Source organism: Chelmon rostratus, chromosome 17 (assembly GCF_017976325.1).
Source record: "Chelmon rostratus isolate fCheRos1 chromosome 17, fCheRos1.pri, whole genome shotgun sequence".
In the NCBI taxonomy this organism is placed as follows: domain Eukaryota; kingdom Metazoa; phylum Chordata; class Actinopteri; order Chaetodontiformes; family Chaetodontidae; genus Chelmon; species Chelmon rostratus.
In genome coordinates, this window is record NC_055674.1 from 5,739,051 (window position 1) to 5,755,531 (window position 16,481).

A 16,481-nucleotide genomic window follows, 5' to 3' on the forward strand; every position below is an offset into this window, starting at 1 on the left:
GGGTGACTCTCGAGCTGAGGAGCGGTGGCCACAACAGGAGATAAGGGTGTCACTCCCTCCATGGAGAGCAGTCAGATAAGATACTGGATCAATACAGCGGATGCACCAGTGTCACAGCTTAGCAAGGTCATCATGTCCTTCTTCCGTATCACCACTGGATCCAATGGCTTTCCTTTGATTGGCAGCACATGAGGTGCTGGACTTGATGTTTGTGCTTATCTTCTGTTTCCACAAAGGACGGGCGGGCGTGATGGCCTGCGGCGTAGAGGACAACGCCGGTGATCAATCCAGGGGCTCTCCTTCAAATACACAAGAAAGCTGGACGAGCTAACTGGTTTAAATAAATGATTATCCGGTGAGATTGATAAAAGCACAGTTTATCACGTGAGGGCGCTCCTCTCGCTCGACTTTTAGGGCTTTAGGGTGCTCGGCACAGCGGAGATGGGCAACACCTCGACATGTTGGCAAACCCACAGTAGATGTTGAGTGCAGCACTGAGCTGCTGTTCCACGGGTCTGGAGGATTCATTGTTCAGTACCAAATATTTCTGCTGCAGCGAGAGCCAATGCAGTGACCATCTGTGGGGGACCATCTGTAGGTAAAGGAGATTAGCCTGTCTCTAAACTGCAGCCACTCAGGTATATTATTCCACCACTCCTCTGTGTGCCACAGACGCAACACAGCGCGGGCATGCCGACTTGTTTCCATTTGCTCTCACCATTGTATGTTGGCTAAACACCAGTCCTGCTGTCACAAGTTGTTTCCTGAAATGGCTGGAAAATGAGTAGCTGTGGGTTGCCACGTGAACAGATGCTGTGAGGATGTCGCACGCTTTCAGAGAATCTGCACCTGCACACCCAGCATCACAAATAAATGTTGTCCCCCCCCCCACCATCTGACTATTTCCCACCTCAGAGCTGCATATGCACATTTTTGACTTTTTAATGAATAAGTAGCGTTTTGAAACGGCGGCGTTTTCTTTTTCCTCCTGATTCAACCGTACTGAGCGTGATTCAATCAAAGGCGGAGTGCAAGTGCAACATGAAGCATCTTTGTAAATCTGAGCATTCATGTTGTCACTGTTTATTCATTAGCAATCATCTGCCTGAGTCTTTTTGTCACACGCCCACACACATATTATTGCTCAGATATCAATCTGAATCAAAAGCACAACCTTCTGGGATGTTGCTGGTTTTTTTTTTTTGTTTGTTTTTTTTTTTAACCGTGATGCAGGAAAGCACACAAACACACACTCACATAATCATTAAGACCATTTTTTTTACAAGTTCTAAAAGCTTTATTTTCCAAAATCCATCACTTGTCCTCCCTATGATACAGCACTGTGTTTTTTTGTTTTTTTGTTTTTTGCCAATCCATCCATGCGTACAGTGTTTCCTGCTCTCTAGAGCTATGGAGGGATACCCTGAATGGATAGTCATGTTAGCATTTGCTCAACCTGTCACCCCTGAGAAGGCCTGTCTAATGTGACTTTAGGATATTGTCTAAAAAGGCCTTGAATTACATTATTAATTCAGTCACTGTCAACAAGGAGAGAAAAAAAAAAACTCACTCAAAAAAAAGTTTGTTTTAAATATTTTCTTTTGTACTTTAAAAAAACATGTTGGTAAAACCACAAAAATAAACAAAGAAAAAAAAAGAGAGAAAGCAAAGCATTTTTCCTGCCCCTGTGTGCTGCACAGAGCCTACAATAACATAACCTACTCTCTTCTATGATAGCAGTTCGTTATGATACAGATAACAATAGCAACTCTGATAAAATCTCTATAGTTACTCTATGATTTCTACATATAATTTGCCTTCTCTAGATACTTTACTTTAAGAAAGTTTCAGTTCTTTAGGTCAGAGTTCCCACTGAGCGATAGAAACAAACAAACAGTGAAGATTAAAGGCTGGCTGGTTCACTGAGTAGTGCGACTGGGGAGGATCACATCGGTATGGCGGGGAAACCTGGTGGCTTCGCTTACCCAGAAAGGATTGGGGGGGTGGGGGGGTCCTTAAACAGAAATGTACGTAAGATCAAAGGTTTTTTTTTGTAGAAGCACTAGTACTGGATGGCAATTACAGGGTTTTCACGACAGATGGCACTGCTGCATCACAGACAACTATACATATTGCACAATGAGAAATGCATAGGATTTGCTCCATTACCGTAATTTAACAGAACATGATTTGGTGTTGTAGGAAGGGTGATGTGTAGGCTCCAAGTCCCTATGAGACCTTGCCAGCAGTCCATTTTGGCAGAGGGAGAATTGAGTGTCAGTTGATAGCCTGGGTGGAAGGGAGGGAGGGAGGGAGGAGGGGGCAGCACACGGGCATGAACAGCAATATGGCAGTTGATGTTGCACTTGTGACACTTATCCCAAACACTTGTCTCTGACGTAACATTGTTTTGCTCAGTGGAAGTCATAGAAAAGTTCTCCCGCTCCGCTAAAAAGTGAAACAGCAATGTCAGCCGGCGCTGAAGCACCCTTTCCGCAGCGCGAGAGCAGCTATAAATGGAAACGGCTCAGCCCCGGAGTCACAACATGTGGAGACTGACCATGAGCATCGAGCATCTAGGGCAGCACCGTCAGGACGACCCCGCATTTCAAATGACTCTTCGCTGACAACTCACAGTTGGCCCTTGGCTGTGTTGGAGTACATAATACATTGTTACACATGTGTACAGTATAGAATAGATAAAGCCATTGACACACTGAGAACACATCATAAACATAAACGTACTGAATGTATTGCTTTAAATGTGAGACTTGTCTTAGTTATGGATATTCCATAATGTGATCACTCTCACCTGATTGTTTTTTTGTTTTTTTCCAAGCAAAATTCTCACTGAAATCGACATGGGATCGTAAAAACATACACCTAGAGCAAAAAAAGGTGAATATCAACACAATTTTCATTGCTTTTGTAAGTAAATCAGTTTTAAGGTGCTTTTAATGTGGTTGCCATGGCACTGTGCTTTGTTCCCTCCCACGCTGTGCACAGACACTGCAACAGGATGTCAGTCAAGTACTGGCTGAGCAGCCTCCCCACCCACTGTCATCCAAACTTTTCACTGCGCTCTGAAATCCCATCAAGTCTTCAAGTTATCCGTTGTGTTTTCGTTATGTGTGTGATTGTGTGCGCATGTATTGGTGGAGGGGTGGGAGGTGGCGGGGGGATTCCCTCCTCCTCATCATAATCATCATCTCATGCTGAGTTAACGCCGCAGAAATGAAGCGCAGCAGCGAGGTGACGACAGCGGGGTGAGGGAGGAAGGAAAAGAAAAAGAGCAGTCGTGACGGGAAAGAAATAATAGTGCGTTGCAATGTAAGACATCCACAGCTGCAAAAATGTTTCATGCTAGCTCGGCCAGTGCATAATGTCCAAGCTGCACTTGCATGAACGATGCGCTGGAGCAAAAAATAAAAAAAGGAAAGAAAAGGAAAAAAATCATTCCGAAGACAGATTTGCAAATTGAAACAAAGTCAAGTTGACAAGCTGACCTTTTCTGGACCTTAATGAGTGCTTAATCCTGGGGAAACGGGGAAGGAAAAGAAATCTGGAGGGCTCTGACTATGGCTGTGACTCAGAAAGAAAGAAATGTTATAATTATACAGTCGGGGCTCGGGAAAGTGTTTGGGAGAAGGCTTGAGGTGCAAAATGGTGCTAAAGCAGGGTTTTAATGGACATACAGTGTGTAGTTCTAGCTTCACGTACCGCCCACAATGAGGACTCACAAACGTCCTTGAAATGTTCTAATTTAACAAGGGGTGCTTGTCCAGAGAGCTGTCTGATAATTACCATATGCAAGATGAAATTGACCTCAGAGCATCCTTTAAGCTAGTTAGCGGAAAACAGTGATCAATGAGATGGGCCCGTCCAGCCATACAGGAGGATGACTCATGTTCAGCTGCTTTAATGAACTACGGTCTTCCCACCTTTCATAAAACCCCCCAAAGCAATAAGTTAAAAACGCTTTTAAAGAGCATCAAGTAAAGGGACCTTATTTTGTGGCAACCACACTAAACATACATCTAGACTTGTCTATATTTGTTCTCTAATAAATTACACAATAATATCCATAATCCCACTTTGACCCATGAAATGGCTATAAAAACGGCCTCTGTGCGCCAGTCACTGTCTGGAGGCCTGTCCTCCTCCTTCGGTCATGATAAGAGGAGCAGAAAGAAGGCATGACGGGGGATCTTGGCCTTTATGATAGGAACAGCTCTCAGGCCTAAAGGCCTACCGAGCGTCAGGGCTTGTGCACTCTTTCCATCGTAAGTCAGGCGGGCTGCATAGTTTGCGTGTGGCCTTGTCACGTGGGTCACACTGAAGGAGGGCCTGGGGTTTGGTAAAGGGACGAGGTTGGAGCTCAAATGGGAAGTGGGTCAAGTCTTTAGTAGGGGGAGAAGATGATGGGTGTGTGTGTGGCCCGCAGTGGCCCCGGGGCAGGCCGAAACAGCGCAGGGCCCAGGAAGGGGGTCTGGATGAAGGTGGTGGTGCCCACTGGGTGGCGCAGAGCCAGCGGGTTGGTTGCCACTGTGCACAGGGTTGGCGGGGTGAGGGGGCTGGGCAGGAAGCCAGTTGTCAAGCTCTTGGTCAGCTGCTTCTGCAAGGCCAGTTTGGTCTGGAGAAGACAGGGGGTGCGGGGACGGTGAGAAGTGAGAGAAGAAGACAGTGAGGGCAGAGCGTTTACTGGGCAAACACACATAGAGGAATGTATTCTTACACTAAAGAATCCCATAGCTCCACACTAAACACCACCCACAACCAGGTCCCTGAGAGCTTGTTGCACCAACAGTCAGCAGCGACACACAGCAGGCTAATGCTAGGACTACAGTATGGACACACCCCATTTTAGCTGGTTCAGGGGTTAAATGGCAGCCATTTACTTTAAAGCTCTAGGATGTTAAAAGGATGGTTGGGATGTTTAGGTGAAATGCTTTACTCACTGATGCACGGACATCAACCTCGATGACATTTGCTACGAAAACTTTGGGTCATTGAAAAGCTGGTTTAAAACTGTTTTTCTGCAGAATAGCTGCTTACGTGTCTCATGCACCATTGCTCCCTTGCAGCCTGTTTAGCAATTTATTAGCAAAGAAACAACTGTTTGGAGCATACTGAATATACGGGTGAAAGGAGACTTCGCTGCCAAGATTTTTATGAATGTTTTAATATGTTCTTCTTGCCGTGTCTCTGGGCTGCCATTTGAATTCAATGTAACTGCTGTGAATCCAGGCTGACTACAGCTGCTGTCCTCTGCAAATGAACGAACCATTAACTTTTTCAAGCCTACGGGGCAAGTGTTTGATGGAGATCTCCCTATCATGGTACTAGTGACAAATAAAATCATTTCATGACACAAAGAGGTCCGAGAGGAGGATCAAGCATCAGAAATTTACTGAAGCTGTTGCTTATTCCTGTAGATGATTCAATTGTTTTTGATATATTTTTTGTTAATTTTCCACTGACCTCCACAAACTGTCCAAAGGATCAACAGACTGAGCTAAGGTCCATCTACACCTTGTGGAGTTGTGAAGAGGGAGGGGTGCGTTTCCCCATTCTGTATTCCCATTTCAAATGTTTCTTTTAACGCCATCCTCATTGCAATTTAATCATGGGAGTTTAGGTCAGGACTACCAGTTTTAATTATTTCAATTTAGCTTTAGACCAATCATGTTTTGTCTGTCTAGTGTACCAATGAGCTATAGATGAAGCCATTCAGAGGCACAAATCATTGTCTTTGAATTTGTGAACAAAACACAACGTCACAGCTGCTGAATTAATCCAAAAGTGGATTGATTTAAGCTGCACATTTCAGCATCAATCTTTAGCTCCTTCTTCCAGTCAATGCCCAAGAAACAGAACTGTGATCGGATTTTTCTTGCCGAAAGTACCTTGGGAGTCGTCGATACCTTCTCTGAAATCTTTATATCGACAGCCTCGTACCTTCCACGTGTTATTTAAGAACTAGATATCTTATGGGAAAGGTATATGCCGATCAAAAGCCACATAAGTGCTCCAATTGTGAGTCACGTAACGTCATCGATGGGAATCATGAATGGGATTCTTCCAGAAAGCAGGGGCACGTGAAATAGCTCCTCCCGCTTCGTAACTCCATTGACAGCATCGAAAAATGAGCAGCACCCCGTGTATGACAAACAAACAAACAAACACAATCAATGACTTGACATTATCCCTGCTCAGTCCCCTGCCCGTGGCCAGGCCTAAAGTCCAGCCATCTGAAGCTCTCGCCCTCCAATCCAACCCCAGTCTCGGCCTCTCCCGCCACTGACCTGCGAGGAGAGGGAGGTGAGATTGTACTGGCTGAACGCTTTCTTCATGGCAGACACAGCCACGCCTGCATAGCCACTCCATCTCACGTTCTGTAGGATGGAGGAGGAGGAGGAGGAGGAGGAGGAGGAGGAGTATGGGGAGAAGGAGAGACGGGGAGGTGTGTATATGAAAGGAGCAGAGAAGTGATTAATCTGGAGTGCTGATTCAGGCTGCTGTTGTCAGAGCTGGTCAGTGGGGGAGAGCAGGACTATTTTAGACCTGTCTCAGGGGTAGGGGACTCACCGAGTGCAACAGTGTGCTTAACCTCTATGACAGTACGGGCACACGAGCATGCTGCCTCACCAAGGCATAGAAGCCCCTGAGCGCAATGTAATGGGATCTGTTTGTTTTTTAACTCGGGGCCCGGGTCAAATCAGTTAGCTGTAATGGAGACAAATTAAATCTTGTGTTTAAAAATGCATTAGTTCACAAGCTAGGCTGAATTTACTCCACATTTGGCACATGTGCGCAGCATGTTCAAGCATATCTGCCGTGAGAGAAAAGCAATTATGTGTCGTTTGTCTTCCTTGAGTGTGTGTGCACGGGCGCGTATTTGCGTGACAGTGTTTTGTTTGTCTGTGTCTTTATGCTGAGACTTACCGCTAAGCTGGAGCTTGGCTGGCTCTTGCTGTGGGGGGTAAATTTGGGTTTGGGTGGTTTTCCGGCCAGCCTATCCTTGTGCCTTCTGCTATTCATGTGCTGCCGAGACCGACAGAAATACCATCAGTGAGCTAACAAGCATCTGCTGTACCACGGTGGAACAACTTCAAATGTTATCTGCTGAATTAATAATGGATACACGTTGAGTATGACTGAAGTGCACAGAAATTACAGCACATTACTTACTATCACAACCACACTATGTCCTTCTCTGGCTGCAGTACTAACAGGCTTATGTCCTCCTGGGATAGGGGATGTTTATGTAAGACTGAGCAGCCTGGGCGCTCACACATGCCCCGTATCTTTCCCACATTCCACTCCAGCGTAACGTTTCCAAGACAATCCCTTCGCTCAGATGTAGCATTTAATGAACATCAAAAGGGAGAAATTACTTCCGAAACCTGGTTTGATGCCAATGTAACCAGAAAATTAAATACAGGAGGCATTAGCCGACTGCAGTAATGAGCGGTAAATAAATGCCTGCTCACCGAAGAGCTTTGCAGTTAGTTATAGCATGAGATTATATCTGTGTAATGTGGAAAAATAGCTGCTGCTCGAATGTGCTCCGCACTCACAGCCTGCCTTCAATGGCTTCATTCATGTGGCTGTAAATGAAACTGCTGCTTTGATTTACGCCATCCTCCATCAAGGTTATGCTAAAACGGTCTCTCGGATTAAGTGAGGTATTTAAAATCCCATCATTCATATTTATCATTTTAATACACATCATCTGCGATAGCTTGTCTAATTGTAACATTAGAGGTCAGTCTGGTCCAAGTTCAGGGTGTGATATCAGCCTCTTGATGTGTTGGGTAATTGCTAGCTATGTGCACGCAGCTCAGCTTCCTGATTAATTCTGTGGCCGCGTCATCTGTCTGTGGAGGTGAGGTAATTATATGCAACATTTTCTCTAATGCCTGATGTGATCGGGCTAGAGTGCTTTTCCCTGCAGAGTCAACAGTACTTCTATGCCCTTTGGAACAAAATCCTATCAGGTTAGCAACACTCTCGCTAAGCGTGCCTTGACAAATCTGTAGGACTTCGCCAAGCCCCTGCTTCCTTCCTCATCTTTCATTTCATGCAGCACAGGAGGGACAGAGAAGTCCCAGAGTGTTGGCTCTTGCCGTTTTGTACCTACTACTCTGATACCTCACAGCCACCAGAGTCTTTGTGGTGCTACGGGTTTAATAAAGTCATACCTTTGGCCACAGCTGCTCCACATCCATTCATTTGTACCAAATCTTGCCTCAAAATCTCTAAATTCCTCTTCCGCAATGTTAGCAGCGCATTAAATTGTCAGCTAGACACATACATGCGCTACAACCTAAATATTTGTGCTTCTTTTGAGCCTTACCTGGCTCAGCTGGGTCTCAGAGTTCACAAAGATCTCACACACTTCGCACTGAAAGTTCTTGCTGGGCACGCCGACGCTGCCTTTGCTGCCCAGTCGCTTGCTCTTGCAGCCAGCGCGGGCTGCCACCACTTTCCCCCTGCGTCGAGGCAGAACACTGTGACCTTCCAGCATCAGTTTGTGCTTTGTACCTGGTGGAGACAGCAGAGAGTTGGCAGATCAGTTGTGGCTCAAATCAAATAACATTAGAGGTTTTTATTTGGTGCTCAGATCCACAAAATTTTTGATCAACCATAGAGTCGGTTTCAAATGTAAAAGCCTCGCAAGAAAAACTATTTACCGCTGTTGTGTGCTTCCAGTTGGGAGACGGAGTTGACTGTGACTTTACAGACAGGACAATGGAGGTGAGCCTTGCTCTTTTTGGGGTCCTTGTCCTCGTCTGTGCGTGGCTCCCCATTTGTGCTGGACGTGTCTGCGTGGCTGCCCGACTCAGTGTTTGGGCCCGCGGCCTCGGCAGCCTCTGGGACTTCGGGGGCACTGGTGTCTGAGGCAGTCTCTGAGAGCTGTGAGGAAGGTGAAATATGAGGAGGGGACAGGGTGACCAGCTCCACAGAGGAGACCTCTGATACCGGCGTCAGCATAACTGAGCTCCTGGGACTCTCCTCGAGCTTCACTTCCAGGTTGGCTGGGTCTAAATCAGGCTGAAGACCTGCATAAAACGGTAGAAATAAAGGAGAATATCAGCAAATTGCGGTTCAATCATTATTTTGTGGCCGTGGAAAAATGCTGTGAAAACACAGTTGACAAATTGTCACATTTTAAGTTGATATGATGAACATATTCAGCAGTTATGGAGCAGCTTTATCATTCATCTGGAGTTTTGTTTCTGAATGACTTCACGTCCAATATTCACTCTCTTTTAGTTCTGTTTTTGGTCTCAACCAACTCCTGTGAGAAATATCTGCCTGTTTAGATGCTAAATGCTGCACTCCATTCACAAGCAACGTGACTTCCTGCTGATTGGTGCTGTGCAGGTAGTGCACAGTGAGTTTTTTTTTTTTTTTTTTTGCTAAAAACAGCTTCCTGCTGTGGCTAAAAACACTACGAGAGTAGTGAGAGTGAACCAAAGGAGTTCATTTTTTGAATGTTCGGTAGAGACTGGTCGGCTCGAAATGTGCTGGGGCATTTAGCATCTCCGAAAATAGGAGAAATGGCACTGCTAGTAACTCCAAAGCTTCCTCCGTGCTATGTGTTATTAGCCGGCCGGCTAACGTTAGCCACAGATATGCCTACATTGAAGAATCAGCTGGTTTTGTTTAGCGGCGGAGGCGCATATGAAACCTTCGGCTTCTCTGTGGGGAAGGGACTTTCCAGGATGCTCCTTTCATACCCAATCATGATACTATCACCTGTTACCAATCAACCTGTTCACCTGTGGAATGTTCCAAACAGGTGTTTTTGGAACGTTCCACAACTTTCCCAGTGTTTTGTTGCTCCTGTCCCAACATGTCTGAAAGTGTTGCTGCACCACATTTAGAATGAGCAGATATTTACAAAAATCAACGAAGCTGACAGAGCTGTGCTGGATAATGAAAGTAATGGAACCGAGTTTTGTGGCTAATTGCTTTTTCTCGAGTTATTAATGTACTTTTTCAACATGAAGTGAGTAGTTGAAACACTGACTTTCAGCTTTTTCCACTGTGGGTAATATAATCCCAACAAAGCTTGATGCCTTAAAAAAAAAAAAGAAAAAAAAAAGAGCCTGAATAAATAGGAAGAAAAAGCCTCTTGCATGCTGCTAAACCCTTTTCAAATTGAGTTAACTTTTTGAGCTCAAATACAAATTTGGCTGAATCAACTATTTCTCTTTTAATGCAGAGTGTTTTTGCAAGTGCTACCTTTGTGCCATTTCCTGATATAATATCTGCCTTTCTTTTAAACCGTGCGGAACAAACTACATAAGCACTGGTTTAGGCAGGTAAATGCCATCAGCCTCCTCCCTCCTTCCTTTCTCCCTCCCTTCTCCCTCACTATTTAAATATCAAGTGGACCGGAGTCTCAGTCAATATAAACAAACCCATCGACTGCCGGGTCCAGCCGATAAGTCACTGGAGTTCCATTACACATCTCACCTTCACCTCACTGCCCTCCCGAGGGAGTCACACACTTCACCCCAGAGCACTGTGCGCTACGCTTGCTGAATATCTCCATTTCATTTAGTGCGCTTTCTCCCCACACACACACTCACAGCCCTCCTCAATGCAACTGCTCCATTGATTTCCCCTTTTACGTCTCAGAGTAAATTCATCATTGGAGATAAGGGCCTTCCCCTTCCATTCCCGCGAAAGAAAAAGAACCTATATAGGAGCAAGATTAGACAGTCCCCCGCTGTAATGAGAGTGACCCCTGAGGGATTTGAGCTCCTCTGTGGGGGGCGGGGGTAGGTATGATCCTGAGCTTATGTGAGAGACATGGCCACCTGAGAAGTCTCTGGAGGGGAGCGATACTGATCAATGGATTCAGCAGGAGCCGTACAGAGGAAGACATGGAGGCTGGTGGGAATCAAAGCCCTCGAAAATCCAAAGACGGATCACGAGGGGCCTCATTTAGCAAAGACTCATTTCATCTATCTATGCTTAGCTAAAGATATCTTCATTTTTTTAAAAGCCAGCTGAAAAAAAAAAACAGCAGTGAATCTTCTCTTATATTGAAAATAGTGATGAGAGGATTAGTCCAGCAATCAAGGAGTTAATCAAACTGGTCCACTGGTTCTTCCTCAAGTAAAAGAAAGAGTTGGTAAGTTAGCCACGATGAAAAAATAGGCATACTTTGACTTTAAATCTTCTTTATTTTAATCATGACTACCTTTTCATTGATTTTTTTTTTCTTGGCAGAAATTGGCTTCCACTGATTCTGGCTTCCCAGATGTGAGGGTTTGCTTTTTTTCATTATTGTGAATTACATGTAATTGTTGGGGGGTTTGGCTTGTTGTTAAGACAAAACAATCACTTTCCAGATATCACCTCACAGTTCAGACTGTTTAGAGACTGAAAAGATGAATTGATTTATTGTAAAAAACGACAACACGGATTGATTGTGGAAGTAATTGTTAGCTGCAGCCCTGATGGGAAGCTGTGAAAAGACTTTTTTTGTCTTTTTGCTGCAGACTGGGGTCAAAAATCCTGTGAAACTGATAAAAAATTAAGAAAAGCCTCTCCCACCCTCTTCCCTTTCTGTCTGCTTGTCAGTCGTCCCACTTGCTCTACAACCATCTACATGACGAGAGAAAGTGCCACCAACATTGGCAAACTGTCAGACCAAAGGCCAGCTTATTGGCAGTGCCAGCAGGGCCTCTGTGGAGCAGAACAACACAGCAGCAAATTATGGATATTTGGATCAATGTTATGCTCGCAATCGTCACTTTTCTTTAACATGAAGAGGATTTAATCCACGCTTTAACTGTCCAATTAAGTCTGACAGGCTTTTAGAGTGTAAACACATCTGAAGAAATCTCAATTCAGCAGATTGATCCACTGAGAACTTTAACCACAGCCAAACAGCAAATGAATATGAATGCTGAACTCATTACGCACACGCTTGTATGCACATACAGACACTGAGCGCTGGGTTTAGCAGGGGAGCTGTGATCCGAGGCAGCCTCAGAACATAAACAACTTCCCTGGAGAAAAATCCTCGCTTCAAATCATCATTACTGTGGTGACAGACAGAGACCCCGCGACGACGGTTTCAACAGCGGAGTCAATCAAAGTCGAGGGTGATTGATGCCTGTCGCGACTGATGCAGACCCTCTGTCTCTGGGCACCGGCCGGCTGCTCGCTCGCTCACTCGCTTGCTGTGTGCTCACTCCCTCCTTTGTTGGGCTGGGACATGGTTTATAAGCATCGATTAGCCCCTTTGTAAGACTGAAAACTCTCTGCTCCTCCCTGCCTCCCTCCTGCACTTACAAAATGCTGTGGCACTCTGAATGACTGAAGAATATCTGTAGAAAGTCAGAGGTGTTAGAAAGTTTAACTGCACTGGAACTGTGATAGAATTTAGGAGTTTTGTAAAAACCTTGCGTGCAGCATGACAACATGGGACATTTAATAGTTTTGAGGCACTGAAATTGACGACATACAGGACATCCCCATTGGTGCAGAGGTTGTGTTAGTACTCAAGCAGTTTAAGGTCCTGCATTTCCCCCAAATGGCAACAAAATACGTTGTTTGTCATTTCCCTCTGATCTGACGCCACTGCTAACACGACAACATCATTTGTCAATGCCTTCAAAAACAAATGATGTTGCACCGCTGTGGACGTGGTTTGTCAAGGTTTAGGTACAAAATCATTTTAGTAAGGTTGGGGAAACATCACGGTTTGGGTTAGGGGACCTTTGTCGTCATGGTTACGATAAAAATCACATAGTTAAGGTTAGCGATCGTGGCGATTGTTGAAAGAAACCAACCAGTGGAAAACAGAGAAAAAACTCCTCTCTCCCTGTGTGGACTGTGTGCCAATGTGACACCACCTCCTCTTTCGCTGGTTGGACAAGAGCCATAATTCCTGAGACCGCCAGAGGGGCCTTGTCACTTGAGCGTTCGCTGAAATCCTCATATTTATATAGTTTAACTGACAATCTGTATGACATCCCCGTTGGTGTAGAAGCTGTGTTGGTACCTGAGCAATCCAAGGTCCTGCATTTGGGTCTGGCCCTGTCATACTGCTGTTTAAGGGTTCGGCTATTTCTCTTAACTGTTGTGACAAGGCATACATTTTAATTACCTTGTCCATTCCACTGTGGCACTTTCCCAAATACACTTGGAAAGCAATTGTGACTCATCATTTGTTCTTGTGCACCTTAGAAAAAGCACACTTTGAACTCCATCCAGCACCTCACAGTCAAAAGGTGGTACGGGAATGCTTGCTGCCTTCTGCGTCTGAATGTGCATTATTCTAACGGAGCTGAGGAGGCTGACCTTGTGGGGCTAGAGTGTGTTTATTCAGAGCCAGACAGGCTGCTTCGAGGAACAGCCGACAGGTGTGTTATTGGCTCCTGATGGCAGACAGTGTGGGCATTACCCTCAGACAGCTCCCCACCAGCCTTCAGTTTCATGGCAGACATAACTCATTTCAGAGAGTGTTAATTTGGAGCGCTATTCCATTACAGGTTGGCATTGTGCTGCATGCCACCACTGGCTCGCACTGCTGCATTTCAATTTCACATTAGGCCAATCACACAATTGGGCTTATTAAAGAGTGTTCCTCCTCACAAAATTGCCTTGGAACTGTAAAATAAATTATTCACATCATAAAAACTAGCTATGACTTATCTACTTTCTCTCTCCAATGACCCCCCTTCCCTCCATACTCTTTCTCTCTTATTCCCCCCCCCCCTCTCTCTCTCTCTCTCTCTCTCTCTGTCTGTCTCCTTCATTCATTTCATCTTATCTTTCATTTTCCACTCATCGTCGCGTTCGTCTCCACTGCTGCTTCCCCTCTTTCAGAGCTCTCTTTTGCAACGGCGGAATATTAAAATGAGATTTGATGAGAGCGTTATCAGGCTCTCAGTCTTTTGTCCACTTTCTCCTTTCTGAAGGAGACTCTTAGCGCTCAAGGCAAAGAAGTGTGCATGTCTGTGTGTGTACCCACGTGCACATGAGCATGTCTATGAGGGGAGGGGGGTAAAGTACAAACTGTCCCCCACTTCTCTCAGTACCGTCATATCTCTTCTCTAATATTCCATCTAGCATTGGAGAGCATTTTGAAATTCTTCCCAGATAGCGATCTTCTCCGGGGCGGGGGGAAGTGGAGGGGAGGATGTAGCAGGAAAGCAGAGGAGAGAGAGAAAACTGCTGTGCCGCTCCTCCTCTCCCATCACCTCGGATGGATAAATGAAAAGTGTGGACCCAGACGAGTGCAACGTGAGAAGGTAATGGGCTCACTCTGCAGTCAAAGTGCCATTGAAGTAAGTCATGCTCTCCAAGCCAGAGTTGCAGCCATGGCGCGTGGAACACTCAGATATGCTGCTGATGGAAAACCGACACGTTCCTCTTTCTTTGGCAAAACTTAAAATGTCTATATTTACACCACCAATGTGAAAACATTTTAACTTTTTGTCAAAGAAGATGAGTGCCTTTGATTTCTTTCAACTTTCTTTTCTATTTGACAGCCCCTCAAATGAAAAGTCTCACCGCTATTTTGCTCCCTCTCAACTCAGCCAGCGCGATTTCTGGACCTACAACCACCCTCTCTATCTAACCGAGATGGATAGGAGAGAGCAGGAAGGAGAGGAGGGGGGTCAAGAGCTGGAAATTAAGAGGCAAAGGGGGTAAAAGCCACCCCAGTGAGGCTACGATCGATCTCAGACAGCCCCTTTATTTACACAACATCTCTTGCTCCCAGACATCCTACAATCCCACAGCTTCGGAGCCCTCCATCCATCACAGGGCGCAGGGACAGAGGGCCAGGTCAGGGAGGTTTTGGGGGGGTGATAGAGTGGGTTGAAATTGCTGAGGTTTCAATGTAAAGAAACACGCGGGGGCTACGAGGCTGAAGGATAAAGTGTACAGAAGACGTAATCACAAGTGTAACACAATGGAGCAGCGGGAGAGAGATAAGGGAGGCCAAGATGTGAGGGAGGAGGATGGAAGGTGATGAGAGAGGTGCGTTGGTGGAGGGGGTTTAGAGAGATGAAATGGAGCAGAAGGGGGAACCAAGAGTGATCATCAAGAGATGCTTTCTTCCGATCTCTCTGTCTGTTAACGTACTTGTTCCCTCCACTAAGCTCGTATCCATGAGCGCGGGAAGCGCTGCCTCGGATGTGGACGTCTTGCTCCGGTCCCGATCTCGTTCCCGTTCCCGCTCCCGGTCCCGGTCTCGGTCTCTCTCCCTCCCCGTGGATGAGGCCTCCCCGGCTCGTCGCTGCCTGTTCTTCTGCGCCTCCATGGCTTTGAGCTTCCGGGCGTGCTTGTGGCCCTTGTAGTGGGCCTCTGCTTGGTTCTGCGGGAAAATGAGAGAAAACCAGGTTGGGAGGGAAAAGCAGAAAGGAGTGTTTGACTCGATGTATTATCTGCTGGAGAGTGCAGCCCACGTGCAATAAATGTTAAAATTCACGCCTGAATATTTGCTCTCTCGCAGGCATACACAAGCTGCAAGGAGGAGAGTCTGTTTCCACCTGATAAGAGCGATGGCACATTGGGAGGCCAGAGGTATAATTGCATGTGTAATATGCAACAAGAGAGAGGATCCCATCTCCACAACTACCCTATTAATGTGCACTGTGAGAGTCAGCCTCTGCAAGTCCTCAGCACGTGGCAACACATACTAATGTCACACACATTTGAGCGCTCACGAGCACACAAACCCACAAACTGACTGCAATGCAGCAAATAAACATCTCCACACACGGGTGGATCACGATTTTTACCTTCACATTCTCATCTTTCTCACGGCCCCGTGCAAGCCGAGGACAAAGCCCCTGTTTTCAGAGCAAGATACATAAGAATATCAGAGAAATCAATACAGATATCACTCATTAAAAGCTAAAACAACCTCCGGTGATCAGTTCTCATCGGCTCCTGGCCTGGGCAGGAGATAGTTATAGAGGGAACCAGAACCTGAACAACCACTGAGTCAGTACATTCAGCATCATAAAAAAGGAGCTTTGCTCCAAATTAAATCCAAAGTGTGGAAAACTTCCCTAAAAACAGTAATTATAGAGAATACTGAGTAATATGGACATTTTCATACCCTCAGTATTTAAGAGATGGATGGATTAAGGATGAAGGATTAAGTGTAAAATATTTTTTTTTTCCCCAAAGGGTGCATGTTTTGAAAAGTGGAGCAAGGTAAGACTGCAATGCTTCCTTCTGAGCTCTCATCCAGTTTTACTTCCTCAAGAAATAAATCATGCAAATCCTCAGGCACCAAGCAAGTCGAGTAAAGCGTCTGGACTTCGCCTTGAAGACTCCTAAGTGAGGAATAAATAGAGACTTGAAAAACAGTAAAATACTTTTTCATCAGGAGCAAAATGTGGATGATTACCTGAGCATCAACGACTCATTAAGTCCAGGAAGCAATAAGTAACGTTACAGCTTGTGCTGAGTTCGTGCGCAGACGCACACAT

General features: G+C 45.6%; 1 protein-coding gene across 1 annotated transcript in view; it reads right to left on the bottom strand.

Annotated features, from left to right (window-relative positions):
• Positions 1–3,352: 3,352 nt before the first annotated feature.
• Positions 3,353–16,481, bottom strand: part of znf385c (zinc finger protein 385C) — a 77,946-nt gene continuing 64,817 nt past the window's right edge. The window contains exons 4-8 of the mRNA XM_041956831.1: positions 15,124–15,355; positions 8,697–9,065; positions 8,360–8,547; positions 6,946–7,044; positions 3,353–4,633 (exon numbers count right to left, since the gene is read on the bottom strand). Of these exons, the coding sequence (XP_041812765.1) occupies positions 4,403–4,633; positions 6,946–7,044; positions 8,360–8,547; positions 8,697–9,065; positions 15,124–15,355 (1,119 nt within the window). The 3' untranslated portion in view covers positions 3,353–4,402. The remainder of the gene's footprint in view (positions 4,634–6,945; positions 7,045–8,359; positions 8,548–8,696; positions 9,066–15,123; positions 15,356–16,481) is intronic.